Consider the following 18,781-nt stretch of genomic DNA (forward strand, 5'->3'; position numbering starts at 1 on the left):
AGTGAATGAAATGCATGAATGAAGTCCGCCCCTTAAAAAGGGCTGTGACGTGTGTGTAGTTAAGTCGTCCTCTTGGCCCTAGATGTCGCTACTGTAAAAACAAGAGAGGTACCCTTGGCTTAAACCACAATTGACTTCTTAAAGTCAGTGGGCTTGTCTAGACAAGAGCCATTAGAAACAACAACAGTAGGGCATAAATTTTGTTCTATACAACTTTACGTATCTTGAATAAATTTTTCATTTCATTATCATTCTTTTTAACATTAATACCTAACCTAAATAACATTTAGAATTCTATAGAATGCCTAGGTATTATATACAATGCCTAGAGAAAGTATGTAATTATTTTCATATTTTGCCTAAAACCGTCCAAAATCTTATACAATGCCTGGCCATCCTATACAATGCCGACGTTTCATACTTTGCTGGTAACATATATATTACAATAATAATAATTATGAAAACATGTTTTAAACATTTTAATGTTAACTCTACATAAAATTTCGAAATTGCAATGCATGTTTTAAAATATTTAAAAATATTATTCTGATTTTTTACCAGATGTAACTTTTATCCTTTTCTCTTTGTAAGAATTTGCATAAAAATTCATGAACATCACGAAAAAGATGCCAGCTTTCATGAAGTTTATGAGTAAAATCACTTTCGAAACTTTGCATGTAGGAAAAAAGTACAATTGCAATATAAAAACCAACACTATGATGAATTGAAGCTGAAAAAAAAGAAGAAAAATATGCATAAAAATGGAGATTATTTTGTAAAAAAACAGGAATTTTTTGATAAAATTTACTAATTCTTAAAAAAAATATTTATATATTTTATTTTAAGCAGGATATTAAAGATTCAATAAAGCATTCAGTCATATGCATATAGCCTATTATAGAAACTAAATGCGCTGAACATCGATTCAATTGAGCAATTAAAAACAAGATAAAATATAATCAAATTGTATTCAAATGTTTATGCACTGGTTTTCCGTTTGAATAATGGATGTCATTGCGATTATGAGATTTTTTTTCCTTCGGTGAATAAAACTGGGTGAGTCAAGTATTAAACCATTTCAATGACCCTCCGAAGACGATCCACCAATCAAGAATGATTCATTCTCGTTTCTGCCGCTGATCGGTCAAAATTAATGAAATTCAAAACTTATTAATTGGCTGTTTTTAATTGCAGAAAAAGGATTTGTTTTTGTTCAAGTTGGTAGTGTTCAATAAATATCATTTGAAGTATAACTAAAAATACTAAAGAACTGCAAAAACTTTAGATTCCTCAATTTCTTAGCAATGCATCTATTGATACTTAGAGGGCCGCGGTGGCCTGGTGGTAAGGTCTCGGCTTCGGAACCGGAGGGTTTCAGGTTCGGGACCCGATTCCACCGAAGAACCGTCGTGTAAGGGGGTCAGTTGCACGTTAAATCCGTCCTGACCAAACGTCCTATCGCTTGTGTGGTGTGGAGAGGGGGGTGCCAGCTCAGGTGTCGTCCTCGTCATCTGACCGTGGTTCAAAATGACGAGGTCCGTCCCAAAGTAGCCCAAGTGTTGCTTCTAACGGGACGTTAATATAACTAAACCAAACCAAACTATTGATTCTTAGAATGTGAGATATGATGCTTTATGTCGCTTAAAGCATTTCTGTAGCTGCAAATATATGCCTATCTCTGAAGGCTTAGAAATAATTATTAAAGTGTTATTCAGTGTAAGAATTATATCCATGCTAAATTCAAAAGTCATTTCTTTCAATTTTTGTAATTAATATATATATATATATATATATATATATATATATATATATATATATATATATATATATATATATATATATATATATATATATATATATCGTTTTGTCGTATTGAATATATTATTAATTCCGCAATTAATATATGAACCAAATATATTTTACTTCGTATGTAAAAGAATAATCTATTTTCACAGATACTAAAAAAACTCTTTTTCAAAAATATTAAAATCATATTTACCATTTGTAATTTTGTCAGATATTTTTTCCAACATAAAAATGTTTGAACACAAGGTCCAAATGCAGCAAGGGCATAGTAGAGGTACATCCATGTGTGTACAAAGGAATTTAACAGTGGAAACAGGGTGTTGTAGCCTCCTAAAAACCAAATATTTGTTTCTTCATAAATTTATTTTCGTACTTTACTTATAATATAAAGAATATTGCTTTTTTTTTATGTTTTCAAATATTGAATAATCGCATATTGTTCAAACACAAAAGATAAAAATGTTTAAATAAAAACTGTTAAAATATAATTAAAACTTCATGAAAAAGCATTAACTTTTTTGTCTTCCAAAAATAAAACGGACGCAAGTCAATCAATCATTAAAGATACAAACATTAATTTCCTGTTAATATCAACATCAGAGTTTTTCAAAACATGATTTTAGCATTTATTTTTGGTTGCCATTCTAAAATTACTCAATTTTTCTACTTTGAAAGCAATTGAAAGCGGAGAAAACTGAACAAATATAGATATAGTTTGCAATAAATTAATTGAACCGTCTGGTGAGAAAAAAAGAAAACGAATTCCTAAATCTCATTTTTGGGTTATCAAAAGAGAAAACACCTGTCATTTTCTAATTTCTCAGTTAATTCAGTTTAACTTTTTATTATAGTAACAAACTTAAATAAATATCTAAAAATACAATTTTTTCCCATTAAGAAATAACTAAAGAAAACGAATTTGTTTCCATCTTCCAAATTATTTTTTAAAAAATACTAAGGTTTTTTAAAGAAAAATAGCTTAAAAGTTGTTTTTATAATATATTTTTTTCAAGGACGGTTTTCAGATAGAATTTATAGATAAAAAAAATCTCTAGTATGTAAATTATTTATTAATTAAAAGAATAAACACATTACAGAAAAACTTCAGATTATAGTAAGTACAAAAAGAGCAACACACAAAAAATAAGCATTCAGTAGTTAATTATATAATATATTACATTATATGCAATATAAAACATATAAGCTATTAAATATGTTAAAATATGAATATTAAATAACATACTTATTTATTATGTATAATAAAACATTACAAAACACTCTGAGAATTAAAAATTGTTAAATCTAAGCCTTAATTAAAGAATTAAAAATGTACAAGAGATTTAAAAGCTAAATGCAATTAATCTCAAAAACATTTCAAACACAATAGTATTATGCAAGTTAAACATAATTAATATTAAAACGAATAAGACTTCAAAAGCTGAGTATAAGGAAAGATATAAGCACAAAAAAACACATTAGTAATTTAAAAGTTGAAGACTGGTTTAAAAACGAATAAATCAGTTATTAAAAATATCAAATTCTTCAGAAAATTTGATGAAAATTTATAATATGAGAATTTATCTCTTTAGTTGAATTTGATCGGCATATCCTCAATTAAGTTGTTTAAATATTCTGATTAGAATAGAAAATGTGCTGAGATAAGTACGTCATTACAATCAATTGATTATAGATGATTTTCTTTTTTAGTGAAATGGAACATATGAAAGATCACGTCGGGATTTCAAACTAAGAAAATCGAACACATTGGACAGATAAGCTGGAGATTTATCATAGGAGTAGAGATAGTTACTTTTTGCAATACAAATGGCATATAAACAATTTTAGTTTTTACTTAATGTAGAATTTCCGATTTCGATTTTTTAGTTTTGATCCCAAATGATACTGCAGTATTCATTATTAAGACTAACAATACTGAAATATGCAAATCTTCAGACCCGGTTCATTAAAAAAAAAAACCCTTAATTCCGCATTTCGAAAGGTCAAGTTTTTTTATCATGTGAGAACATGATGTTTAGGTTTAGGGCTTTTGAAACCTCAAAATGCATGGGCAGAAAATTGGCGATTTATAACTTTTGAGGCATCAATTTTCCCGCTTTTAGGATTATTAGAAAATGATAAAGAAAGTCATTGCCAACAAATAGTTACAGCTTGGCGCGAGTGTCCGCCATGTACCCGATTCTCTTATCTGGCCAATTAAGGGCAGGGTCGTAAGAAGCTATCGCGCGAAGAAGCATAGAGAAGAAAATCGAATGAACGCGAAACCAAACGAAAAACAGATCGAATGAACGAAAACATATATATAATAATTTCAATTTTTCAATTTAACTAGCTGGCAAAAAAAAAAAAAAAAAAATGTAGCCCTAACGACTTTGAGAGGGGGTGGGGAACCATCGACGCATGCGCGATGCATCATAGTCACGTGATTGCTTAAAACCGGTTTAAACTGGTTTTTTATGAAAAGAATTCTAGTCTCGAAAAAAATTTTAGAACTCGGTTAATTTTTTTCAAGTCGAAAATAAATTTAAACTCGCAAATTGAATCTGAGCGAAATAATGCTACAAAATGAGTTCGAAAACTGTTACCTGCTCCGTACTTGATACCTATCCACACTGTTATTGGAACCAAAGCATGATGAAAAACATGAAGAGTGGTGATTTGCGAATTCTTCTTACGCAAAACAAAAAACACCTATAAAAATTAAATAACATTACTTGATTACGAATGAGTGTTCGAATTATGTTAGCTTTCCTTCTAGGCATTCTAGTAAAGGTATTAAAAATAAATTCCATCAAAACATGTTTTAAACACACTTTATTTAAGTGCTAAATCACAGAAATTCCTTTGTAATTATTTTTTACTTTTTAATTTTGAGATTTATTGTTTCTCAATTTAAATACTAGATGGCGCCACGAAATGATAATAAATATAATATTTTATTGGTTGATAATAAAGTTCTGAAAGTATTAAAGTAATACATTGCTATTCGAAACATTTATTGTCTGCGTTTCAGAATTATAGCAGGTCAGAATGGACAGAAAATTCAATTACTAAACTGAGTCTTTATATATCTGAATATATAAAACAAGGATATACAGTGGCTCAAAAAATTGAGAGTACACCTCACATTTACTTGATAAATCTGACTTTCAATATAAATAACTCATTACCGGTAAGTGCAAGCATGTTTTTATTTTTACACATATCAAATGGTTTAATTTAGAGTAAAAATGAAGAAAAATCAACCAAAAACTTCTAAATTGAAAAGTTTCAGAAGCATTTCAAATAAACTTGCGCAAAATTTTACCTCAAAAAATTGAGAATACACCAATGAAATATTCGCAATATCACGCATAGAAACAAAGTGTCACTATTAAGTTGCATGTCTTTTTGCTCTTATAATGGCCTCTAAACGTCATGGTACCAATTCGACCCATTTTTGATGGTATTTAAAGATATTTTACCCCATTCTTCTTGCAGCACTTATTTTAAAGGGGTTTTGTATCTATTTTTGTGTTTTTGAATCACTTTTTCGAATATGCCCCCCGAATATTCAATGCCATTGATGTCGGGGTACTGTGGTGGTGTGTGTAACTGCTGTTTACAATGAAAAATACACCATATTTTGACGTTATGTGCATTCTATTTGGGGTCATTGTCCAGCTAGAAAATGGAATTTCTATCTAATCCCAAATTTTTAACACTTTCTTTTAGATTGCTGCGACCCTATGGTTCATCCAACTTGTTGCAAAATCATTGGCAGAAGTGTAAGTGCTGAAACTGTGCTAAATGCCATTAGACAAGCTGGATATAAAAGTCGCATTGTTAGAGAGAAACCGTTCATCAGCTTGCAAATTCAGAAAAAGCATCTGAAGTTTGCAAAAATTCATCTATTGAAGACCAATAACCTTTAGAAGAAATCTATGTTTAATAATGAAAGAAAACTCAACATTTTTGGCAGTGATGGCCATCGCACCATATGAGGAAAGACTAATACTGTTTTGGATCCAAAAAATTTGCACCTTTACAGTTAAACATGATGGTGACTCCGTCATGATTTGAGGTCGCATAGCTTCATCAGGGATAGGAAATTTAATTTTTATATATGGCATTATGAACTATATGGTTTATTTGGATATACTTCGCAGCAATTTAAAGGAAAGGGAAATTTGGGATTTAGAGATAAATTTCATTTTCCAGTAGGACAACGATTCCAAACAGAATGCACGTAACGACAAAATATGGTGTCTTTTTTCATTGTAAACAGCAGTTACACACACCACCACAGTACTCTGACATCAATGCCATTGAATATACGTATGTGGGCCACACTCGAAGTAGTGGTCCAAAAACACAAAATTAGAAACAAAACCCATTTAAAACAAGTGATGCAAGAAGTATGGGTTAACAGATCTTCAGATACCACCAAAAATTGGTCTAATCGGTACCACGACGTTTAGAGACCATTATAAAAGCCAAAAGACATGCAATTAAATACTGACACGTTCTTTCTATGCGAGATATTACAAGAATTTCACTGGTGTATTCTCAATTTTTTGGGGCAAGATTCTCTATATATTTATTTAAAATGCTTCTGAAATTTTTCAATTTAGAAGTTTCTCGTTGATTTTTCTTCATTTTTACTCTAAATTAAACCATTTGTTATGTGTAAAAATAAAACATGTTTGCACTTCTCGATAATGTGTTATTTGTATTGAAAGTCGGATTTATCAAATAAAATTAAGGTGTATTCTCAAATTTTTGAGCCACTGTATATATATGAATATTTACAGTCTTTATAAATATGATTATATAAAAATATGTTATAAAAAAGAATAGAACATTTAAATTCTTATCCATACTTACTGTATCAATAAATTCGTAAAATTTGACTAAAAAGCAGATCCAGCAGACTTCTGCTATCTGAAAATAATACGAAATCAATACAAATTTTATAAACTTGATGTAAATTAACAAAGATTAACAAAAATATTTGTAACAGTTTCACTTCGTAACTCACCCTAACTGCTTCCCAATTATTCGAAAAATCAATGGGCTCACATCGCCAGTTGTATTTCGTGAACCATCCCAACAAGGCTAGCTAGAAATACAGGAATTATTTACTGAATGATATTGTTCGGTAAATATCATAATCTAAATCTGTTAATAGACATTTAGCAGACGATTCCTTTTCAGACATTTCATAACTGCTACCATTTTTATTTTGTTAAAATATTATTAAGAAGTAAATGCAAACGATTTTTTTTATAAACATATTTTTTTAATATTATTTCGTTTATTTTTTGTATAATAGCTGATGATCCATTGTAAACCTTCTGGAATCTGGCAATGTTTGCAAGATACTCTGTTATTTTGAAAGAATAAACAAGCCGATGGAATTCTAAATTGCTTGGAGTATTATTTTAGTTTTAAGAATGCAAGATGCTCTGCAAGCTATAATTTGAAGCTTAAGAAAACGGGTAGTTTTCTAGAAAGAACGCAAAAGATATAACCATAGTTGTTGGATGGGAAATGTCTAAAGAGATAACTGGTATGAATTCTCTAAATCATTTCTATATAATAAATTATGCAAATTTCATATTCCTCTAGCAACCTACGATAGTCATCTGTTCGCTAACCAACTTTGACCAATCAAATCTTATCATAACAAAACAAATTTCTATTTAAAACTAAACTTAAAAGATAAACATATGATTGATCAATAGTGGCTGATAAAATGGCGTATTCTGTTAATTTATTAAAACTAAGAGCTTTGCAAAGATTTTGTTTTTTAAATCTCTTGAAATATAAGATTGATGGGATATAAAGAGATGCTGATGATGTATCATCGAGACTTCATATGAAATAAAAAATTTCAAAATCGGTATAGTGATATTATTGGAAAACTCTGCCGTTGTTTTTCACCATAAAGAATATAGAATAAAGTAAAATGGTTTTGAGATTTCTCTGGAAATTCATGAGATCTCATATTGTGGCGAATTTGCGAAGAACGGGGATAGAACCTGGGACCTTACGGTTCGTAGTCCAGTAACATGACCACGATACAAAAGCAATTGTTCGGGTAACGCAGCTGTTAACTGGCTTATAAGCAATTCACTATAGACTCTACCTCCAGTGAGTCGAAGGTGAGACGAACGATATTACTGTTGAGTGGGGATGTAATAGCTGTTGATTCTAATGCGCCTGTACCCATTTGAGTAGCGCCAAGCATTATAGCGAGCGTGTGTGGTTGCTGTTTTGCTGCGTAAAGTGAGTCTGACGACTTTGGGTTGTTGCCGCCTTTTTATGTTGCTGCGTCAAGTGAATCTGACGACTTTGTGTTGCTGCGTCAAATGATTCTGACGACTTTGGTTTGCTGTGGGTAGATGGCTCCACAACAGCTGTACGAAGGTGGAAGGTTCATCTTCCGAGTTCACCAATGTAGCGAATTGGTATGAGCGAGGACAGAAGCTGGGACCTTATGGTTCGCAGTCCAGTAACATGACCACGATACAAAAGCAATTGCTCGGGTAGCGTAGCTGTTAACTGGCTTATAAGCTATTCACTACAATATAAAACAGACTTTGGCTAGGTCTGATTCTTTAACGTTCCTCGTTTTAATAAACACATAAATACATTTTTTTAAATGTAGATGGTGAAAATAACAACGTTAGGTTACTAGACACTATTTATTATCAATCATATTTTGATTGAGAAAGACATGTATACTAATAGGAAAATACAAGCTAACACAAAAAGCCTTGAAACATTTAAAAATTAAATATTAAATCGAATCTTTTGCGTATAATAATTCGATATATACAAAATTCTTTTAATGTTTAAAAGTCCACTAATAAAAAATTTAGTTTCAGATTTTTTGCATAGTAGCCGCTGTGACGTCTTTTAAGAGCAATAATGGTCAACAACCTTTTATTGCAATATTTTTTAATAGGTAACTAATTGCACACATCACATGAACATATATAAAGATATAAAATGGTTTCAGGAGGCCATATTCCTTGAAACACATCACAGACACCGTTTACCACACAACACCATTTTCACATCACTCCATCATGCCGTCTTTCGTTCCGGTCTTTCTAGAGTTCGTTCATAGAGGGCGCTAGTCAGTACACCACTGCGCCACAAAGACATCATAACTAAAGCTATAAGGCTAACATAGATGGCGTATCTTATTGATATGTTTGATTCACATATGCAAATTTTGAAAAAAAAAAAAGGGAATCATTGAAAAGGCTTATTACGTAAGATGGGGCTTTAAACCATCATAATTTAGCACTTCTGTTCTCCGAAGATTTTGAAGTTTTCTGTAAATGAATGAAGCAAATGAAGTTTTCTGTAAAGCGAGTTTTTCAAAATATAATTATCTTGGCCCCCAAATAGGTCATTATAAATTCTGCGCAATGGAAAGGTCTAGATAAATTGTCAATCTGTAAAATAATTGCCAAGCGTGTGTAGTGAATTGCATAAAAGCCAGTTAACAACTACACTACCCGAGCAATTGCTTTTGTATCGTGGTCATGTTACTGGGCTGCGAAACACAAGGTCCCAGGTTCTATCCTAGTGCATCTCAATTAGCTACACGTGTATTCAATGCATGAAAAATATTCTCTTTGTTTAACTTTATATTCTTCGTACATTTAAATCATTACATCAAAATATTTAATTATACTTGGAGGGAATTTAAAATGTATTAGCTAAACGTCAAAAGTACTTTTAAAAATTGGAAAAAGGGGGGAATTTAATAAATATATTTCCTAGTTTCTAAACTAAAAAAAAAAGATTTCTCCGTCCATCAAATCTTTAAATATTTAGCTAAACTGATAAATAGCACGAAATTTTCAATTTCTTTCCTTTCACAATGCGAAGCCTTAAAACTACTACAAAATATTTCTAAATGAACGTATTGTTTATTCTCTAGTTCAGGAACTACAGAACATTTTCAGAAATTATTGTACCAAATTTGAACAAAAAAATATGCATTAGATTCTAATTTCTGAGGGGTTTTCTTAAGAAAATTCTATGAAAGAATAAAATTTGAGAAAATAGTATCTATAGATGTAAAATAGCAATAAAATATATTTAAATGCAAATATAAAAATCAGTGTAAATTCCCCAAGAAAATAAACTTGGGAGAAACAAAATTCAAATGGATTTATAAAGAAACCTGTTCAAATATTAAGAATACTAAATAAAATATATGTATTTAATATTTTTCTTTAAAAAGTGATTTTTTTAACATATTTACCTTTATTAAACACCTAGGCATTGAAAAGACTGCCGGTTAACTGCGCGAAAATATAATGATTTCATATTTTTTTTCGTTAAAATAATGCTAGGTTGTTTAGTTAGTAGCGTTACTTTTTAATTTTTTATTACACTTCATACTATTTCTTTATTATCTATTTTTCTGCTTTATGTATAAAGTGCATAGAACATATTGTGTGAAACAGATTGCCCTTTCAAATATATATTTATATTTCTTTCTCTTTCGCAACTACTATTTTCTTTGTTAATACGTAGATGGCAGAATAAGCAACCATTGCAAATGACCTTCCCCCTTCCCCCCCCCATCAACTGTTTTTTTTTTTTTTTTTTTTTTTTGGCTCTCGATATTTCTCTGCATTTCAAAAATGATCTATTTTAGTGACTTTTTGCCTAGAAATTCGGCGACGTAAACAGGTTGCGTCTCTTTTGGAATTAAGAAGTTCACAATTTCTTTTAGTACTTAATGTTACTGAATAATTTCTCCTAAATGTATACAGATTTTTTCTTTTTTTTTTAAATTCTGCTCAGTATTTCGATTAGATTGTTTAAAAATGTGTGCATATTAAAAATGGTTTTAAGAAACGTAGTTAATACATTTAAATTTCGATAATTATCTGAAACACATATTTTCCTCATTCAGTCGGCCGTTTATTGTGAAAAAAATGATGTCATTTAACATTATTTGAAAAACAAATATATAAATTTAAATTTAAAACATTTTCGAGCAATTCCCATTTGAAAAAAAAAATCGAATATTATGGAATAGTAAAATTGAATTCCAATTTAACATGGAATTTTTTTTTAATTAAATTGCATTTTGACATCATTTATTGCCTTAAATTATTAGTGCGGTTTTTTTTCCCTTCTTTTTTTTGTTTCTGTAATTTTTAAATGATTTATTCCTTGCTTAATTAAACTACCGGTATTCGATGGCTTATTTGTAGCGGCGCTCAATATGGTAGATGTCTCACATAGAAGGCCAAATCTGGCACACATATATTTTAAATGATGACGATTATTCCCAAGATGAGTATCTTATAGAATTTTTGAATTTGATTAGAATGTTAATTGAATAATAATTAAGCTTGAAATCAATGCTATTCTGAAAATATTACTACACAAGACATTTTAACATCAGTTAAAAATCCAAAAACTGTCTTTTTAATTATATGAATTTAGTTTCATGCAATTTTTCCCCCCAAATTTTGACAACTTTTTTTAAAGAAAATTTTTTGCATTATATTGAAAAATAAATGTCGTTATTGTAATGAAAATTCACTCCATTTTCATTGTTTCATCAAATATTCAACCAACTGTTTTGCTTCCATTGGTGAAATCTAAAGAAATATTTTCTTACCCCATCCAAACAGTATTCATGAAAGATATAAAAGTGAACCTTCAGCTCTGCGAAAAATGACGTGCAGTTAGAAGATAGATAACGCGGGCAATATACTTTTAATGGCACTTTGAATGTGATTAGACTTGATTTTATTTGGATGGTTCATCAACACAATAAATGGAAAAAGTGTAAGGCTATTGCATATCAAAAATTGATGATTAAAAATGTTTTGTTGAGGGAATCACCATAAAATTATTCATAAAATATTTAAAAGAAACAAAGCAATATTCTCTGCGAACTAGTTAGTCGCTAAAGACCACTAGTACTTGAATATCGTGAAAGTACATAGTGGTGGATTTCCAACCAGGCAGACTAGGCAGCTGCCTAAGAGAGCGGACCCGCAAACAGGTCGATTGAAAAACTTTATTTGCCCTGTTGTCAAATACAGATTCTCTGGGTTATAAAATATTGGGATAATATTAATACTTTATCATGCATAATTGGTCCAAAGTCATTAGATATTGGTCAAGAACAGTATAACAGGACAAGAATAATTAGAATATAAAGCTTAAAATCTGTTTCAATAATACTATGCACAAACTATGATGAAGGGCAATCTGCTATTTTAATAGGAAAATAAAAACAAACACATATTTAAAAAGAAAATTAAATAAAAAATATATTAACCTAAAGTAAATATTTAAAAATGTGAAACAAAATTGATCATTTTATTAAAAAAAAGCCTCATAATGTGCATTACCTACGGTCGCAAAATATCAGTCACTGAAGCCAAAGAAAGTGTGGATGTTTGCAAAACTATTTATGGTGTCTGCAATACCAAGTTTTCAAATTTTTGAGGATTATTTCTGTTCTCTATGTATTAGTAAAAAAAATGGGAAACGAATTGTTTTAACTCTATTTTGGAAAGAAAAAGAAAATGGAACCATTTTTTGACGGTTTTCTGTAAGTGCAACATTAATTTGAAAGTCGAATTATAAATTACTTCTTACATGGCAATATTTATAAATCAGAATCAAACTGTAAATTGCGACATGTCTCATTAAAAAAAATTGTGTAAAATCTTATACTTGACCTGTTGTTAGATTTAAGGAATTATCGGTTCGTATTTATTTCTTGAGTAATGGGAAAAAATTTCATTGGATATTTTAATAATCAAAAATCACTTCAAATTTTAATGTGCTTCCTTAATAGCTTTGGGGAATATTATTACGAAAAATCTTTTGCAACGTTATTCTAAAATGCAAAAAAAAAAAAAAAAAAAAAAAAAAAAAAACTTTTTAGTGATATAGTTTTTATTTTCGACCTAGTTCTCTCGGTTTTTTTTTTTAATTATTAAAGTATTTTAAATATATGTCAGTACATTATACTGAATCTTTACTTTACTTATATGATTTAATTTTAGTCATTAGTTTACAAACGAGCTAATATTAAATATATTTATCAATAATAATTAAATACATTATTATCAATATTCAATATGTTTTTATGCATACTATTTTATTAAGAATGAATTTTTAAAAAATAATTTAAAAATGGACGAATAAATCATAAAACATTATCATATAAACCATGTTTCGGATTTGAGATTCAATTTTCTTTAATTTTCTTTGCAGATTTGAATCGTCTTTCATATTCAAGCTACCCAGTCTTAATTTTTATCTAGTATATAAAAAATTCAAAATTTTCTCAGCCAAAAATTATCTACAGCATACTCACATTCATAAAAATCCACGAACTAATCGCAACTTGTGAGAAGTTGTAAGCAATCATCACTAGACGCAGACCGAAAGGCTTTCTGTTCTTCATCAGTGCTGGTCCCAATATTTTCACAAATATTAGATATGCTATTACGAGACATATCGTTTTTACTGGACTGTCCATTAGAGGCCATGTTGCCACACGAGGATCTGAAATTTAAAAAAAATAAATAAAAGCTGGATATATTACACAACAGATATTTCTCTCTATGACTAAAATGTAAGGCTTTTCACTTTCTCGTATATATATATATATATATATATATATATATATATATATATATATATATATATATATATATATATATATATATATATATATATATATATATGTGTGTGTGTGTGTGTGTGTGTGTGTGTAAAATTTGTTTTATACATTACATCTGTTATATGTTAACCTTTTACCTTATATACCTTAGCTTCTGTTTTTATACATTTTATAATAACCCGTTTCATTTTTCAAAAAATGACAACCGAAAAATAGAATAATAATTAATGAATAAAATTCGTGTTCATTCAAACCATCGACGAAAAGTTAAATTCTAAGTCGTTACAGATAAACATACAATTACTATCGGAAAAAAAGCCTTAAATAACATGAACAGTATATATTATGTCGTTTTAAGAAAATAAACGTAACATTTAAAACGTTACGAAATCTAAATTCTTAAATACATTACTCGTTCTATCAGTTCCTGTTAAGTAAAATATTTTTGACACACTGTCATTGTAAGCAGGAGAAAGAAATACAATTTTACGGCAAACATGGACCGAGTTATGAAGGTTTGAATTTCAACCTTTTAAACCAATTTATGAGAATCTCAAGAGAATTTAATTATTCATAACTAAAATGATCAAAGAACTTAAAAAAAAATTAGAATCAGTCGTTTCAATCTTATTTTAACAAATTTCAGTTATCTAGCTCGTCTGAACTTAATAACTGAACTTTGCGTGCTAGACTTATTGTATTAATACAAAGAAGCAGACCACAAATAATCCCTTCTCTTGAGGAAATTAGACGTACATTTGCAATTTTGGAAATAGAAACATAAAACAAATTTCATCCATCTAGCTTTGTGCGTTTTAGATTTATCATGTTTATACATACAAGCCGGTGGACAGCAATCAAATTTCCTGTTGACCAAAATTAGCCTGTATTACATATTGAATAGAAATATACAATTTTAGTGTAAACTTCAGAAACCTATTATAAAGTGACATTTAAATATGAACTTACCTGGGCTGTTGAAGAACAGTATGAATTCATCCTTTAAAGACATTCTTCATTTGTGTTTCAGAAACCAGCTGTTAAATAGAAATAAAAACTTTAGAATTTAATCATCAAAATGGCAAAGTCAGTTGCTTATTTGATAGCTCAGCCTACATGTTTGTTCATGGAGTGTAGTGACAACAAGCAATTTTTTTTGTAATTTTTATTTATTTATTTTTTTCTTGTTCTGTGAAGAATAGTAAGGATTTCAAAATGAAATTGGTGCGACGTGTTTGACATTCACAGCGTGACGTTGAATAGATTACACAATAATGATTGATTAGCAGACGATAATTTAAGGTATGTATATTATTTCAAATGTATAGTCATATTAGCGGGGGTAGGCACCCTTAACTTTCTTGTATAATCTCTAGTACATTTTTTAACCCATTCTCCTAGTATAAAATTCTGAACCTTGAGTAAGGTAGTGGATGCCTTACATGATATTGGTGAATGATAGGTAAGAAATATTGATCTTAGGCTTGAATCTAGCATTTTTTACTGAATCTGTCATGAAAAAATATATTTTGGATATATTTTTGTTGATCGATTGTCATAAAAATTTTGCAAATACAAATGTTATCCCAATATACCAAATTTCATTCATTTTCGAATTCAATTTATTTAAGTATTATTGTGTTTATTTGTACGCGAAAGTGTCGACTGACAGATTGAAAAGCATTTATATTTTATATGCTAAACCTGAGTACCAAATTTTATCTATCTAGCTCTTTGAGTTTTGTACTTATCGAGTTCACTTGAGCTAGAACAAATAAATAAAATTTGTTATGTGATCTTACTAAAAAATTATTGATCTGTGTATAATCGCTCGAAGGAAAGATAATCAAAGAGCTCACGGTGATTTTTCATTATAATACGAAGCAAAACGCTCATGTACATCATTTAGAAATAAAAATCTGAGTATTCTTAGTGCGCAATTTTTATGTAGAGGAGAAGAAGATAACGCCTTTATTATGTGAATGACATTTAATTTGTGAATCTAGATTAGTGAAATTTAGTAAGTGATCTTTTGATTAAAACTGCAGCTTTGCACCAAATTTTATTCTCAATTGAAAACAAGATTTCCTTATAATATAATTCTCTATAATGCGAAGTTGAAAATGATCGTGGATGGAAACATGAAAACAAAAATTGGAGCACCCTTGGAGTTTTCGACACCCTCAAAGGCCAATATTTTTAGGCCAGGAGAGAAAAAAAAAATGATAAAATTTTTTATTAAGGAAGTGTGAGAGAAAGTTTCGAGAAGACAACTCTTTTCTGTAAATTCTTCATTTTATCGGATTTTCCATAAAAGTTTTATTTCTTAAAAAATAGCCTTAAATATTAGATGCAATCCACTATTATGTAATGGCAATTAGGGACTTAAATTTTTATTTATAAGAAGTCATGTTTCAAATTTTCTTTCAAAATATCCTTTTAAAACAAACTTTATTTGCAAATGGTATATAACACCGCTCTAATTTAACCAAAAACAAATTAAATAAATTATATAAAATTAATAAATTTCCAATAAACAACTGCGAGAAGATATATTTACCTGAAATTTCACTTCTTCAGTGGGAGCATCAAACTTTTCAATTCACCAAGCGATATATTTTTTTTGTTCTATAAGTAGGTATTCTGTATCACTTTTAGTAAATTGTTGGACTTTGGCCAATTAAAATATCAATAAAATAATCGCTTGCTTTTGTCAGTCTTTATCAGAAGAAGAACCAAATGAGAAATAAAACCTTTTGAGATTATCTACTCATTTGTCGATAGATAGGCGAAGAGTATTTTTATGTAACATTCATTCATTATATAAGAATTACATTTTATTATATCTCTTCCAGATTTTTCTGTATCACATTTTGTTAAGAGTAATCTTTTTTTTCAGCAAGCATTTTATTTTCTTGTATATTTTACCGTCAAAGTATGAAACACCGACATTCTATGGAATGCCTAGGCATTGTATATAATGCCGTCCGTTTTTAGGCAAAGTATGAAATTTGAGAATTATTACATACTTCCCCTAACTGTTTATAATACCTAGCCATTCTATAGAACGACAAATACTATTTAGACAAAGTATGACATTTGAGAATTATTACATACTTCCCCTAACTGTTTATAATACCTAAGCATTCTATAGAATGGCAAATGCTATTTAGGTAAAGTATGAAATTTGAAAATTATTACATACTTCCCCTAACTGTTTATAATACTTAGCCATTCTATAGAATGACAAATACTATTTAGACAAAGTATGAAATTTGAGAATTATTACATACTTCCCCTAACTGTTTATAATAAATACCTAGGCATTTTATAGAATGACAAATACTATTTAGACAAAGTATGAAATTTGAAAATTATTACATACTTCCCCTAACTGTTTATAATACCTAGCCATTCTATAGAATGACAAATACTATTTAGACAAAGTATGAAATTTGAGAATTATTACATACTTCCCCTAACTGTTTATAATAAATACCTAGGCATTTTATAGAATGACAAATACTATTTAGGCAAAGTATGACATTTGAGAATTATTACATACTTCGACTAACTGTTTATAATACCTAGGCATTCTATAGAATGACAAATGCTATTTAGGCAAAGTATGACATTTGAGAATTATTACATACTTCCCCTAACTGTTTATAATACCTAAGCATTCTATAGAATGACAAATGCTATTTAGGTAAAGTATGAAATTTGAAAATTATTACATACTTCCCCTAACTGTTTATAATACCTAGCCATTCTATAGAATGACAAATACTATTTAGACAAAGTATGAAATTTGAGAATTATTACATACTTCCCCTATTTGTTTATAATAAATACCTAGGCATTTTATAGAATGACAAATACTATTTAGGCAAAGTATGACATTTGAGAATTATTACATACTTCCCCTAACTGTTTATAATACCTAAGCATTCTATAGAATGGCAAATGCTATTTAGGTAAAGTATGAAATTTGAAAATTATTACATACTTCCCCTAACTGTTTATAATACTTAGCCATTCTATAGAATGACAAATACTATTTAGACAAAGTATGAAATTTGAGAATTATTACATACTTCCCCTAACTGTTTATAATAAATACCTAGGCATTTTATAGAATGACAAATACTATTTAGACAAAGTATGAAATTTGAAAATTATTACATACTTCCCCTAACTGTTTATAATACCTAGCCATTCTATAGAATGACAAATACTATTTAGACAAAGTATGAAATTTGAGAATTATTACATACTTCCCCTAACTGTTTATAATAAATACCTAGGCATTTTATAGAATGACAAATACTATTTAGGCAAAGTATGACATTTGAGAATTATTACATACTTCGACTAACTGTTTATAATACCTAGGCATTCTATAGAATGACAAATGCTATTTAGGCAAAGTATGACATTTGAGAATTATTACATACTTCCCCTAACTGTTTATAATACCTAAGCATTCTATAGAATGACAAATGCTATTTAGGTAAAGTATGAAATTTGAAAATTATTACATACTTCCCCTAACTGTTTATAATACCTAGCCATTCTATAGAATGACAAATACTATTTAGACAAAGTATGAAATTTGAGAATTATTACATACTTCCCCTATTTGTTTATAATAAATACCTAGGCATTTTATAGAATGACAAATACTATTTAGGCAAAGTATGACATTTGAGAATTATTACATACTTCCCCTAACTGTTTATAATACCTAAGCATTCTATAGAATGGCAAATGCTATTTAGGTAAAGTATGAAATTTGAAAATTATTACATACTTCCCCTAACTGTTTATAATACTTAGCCATTCTATAGAATGACAAATACTATTTAGACAAAGTATGAAATTTGAGAATTATTACATACTTCCCCTAACTGTTTATAATAAATACCTAGGCATTTTATAGAATGACAAATACTATTTAGACAAAGTATGAAATTTGAAAATTATTACATACTTCCCCTAACTGTTTATAATACCTAGCCATTCTATAGAATGACAAATACTATTTAGACAAAGTATGAAATTTGAGAATTATTACATACTTCCCCTAACTGTTTATAATAAATACCTAGGCATTTTATAGAATGACAAATACTATTTAGGCAAAGTATGACATTTGAGAATTATTACATACTTCGACTAACTGTTTATAATACCTAGGCATTCTATAGAATGACAAATGCTATTTAGGCAAAGTATGACATTTGAGAATTATTACATACTTCCCCTAACTGTTTATAATAC

At 29.0% G+C, this 18,781-nt stretch overlaps 1 protein-coding gene across 1 annotated transcript; it reads right to left on the reverse strand.

The window, feature by feature from the left end:
- Positions 1 to 397: 397 nt before the first annotated feature.
- Positions 398 to 16,143, reverse strand: LOC129956483 (elongation of very long chain fatty acids protein 7-like). Its single transcript, XM_056068391.1, has 8 exons — positions 16,059 to 16,143; positions 14,468 to 14,535; positions 13,190 to 13,380; positions 6,845 to 6,925; positions 6,691 to 6,747; positions 4,410 to 4,515; positions 2,000 to 2,136; positions 398 to 730 (listed from the first exon to the last, which is right to left on the reverse strand). The coding sequence occupies exons 2-8, from the start codon at positions 14,508 to 14,510 to the stop codon at positions 542 to 544; spliced, it is 804 nt and encodes a 267-aa protein (XP_055924366.1). The 5' UTR covers positions 14,511 to 14,535; positions 16,059 to 16,143; the 3' UTR covers positions 398 to 541.
- Positions 16,144 to 18,781: the final 2,638 nt, after the last annotated feature.

The sequence above is a fragment of the Argiope bruennichi genome, chromosome 11 (assembly GCF_947563725.1).
Source record: "Argiope bruennichi chromosome 11, qqArgBrue1.1, whole genome shotgun sequence".
NCBI classification, from domain to species: domain Eukaryota; kingdom Metazoa; phylum Arthropoda; class Arachnida; order Araneae; family Araneidae; genus Argiope; species Argiope bruennichi.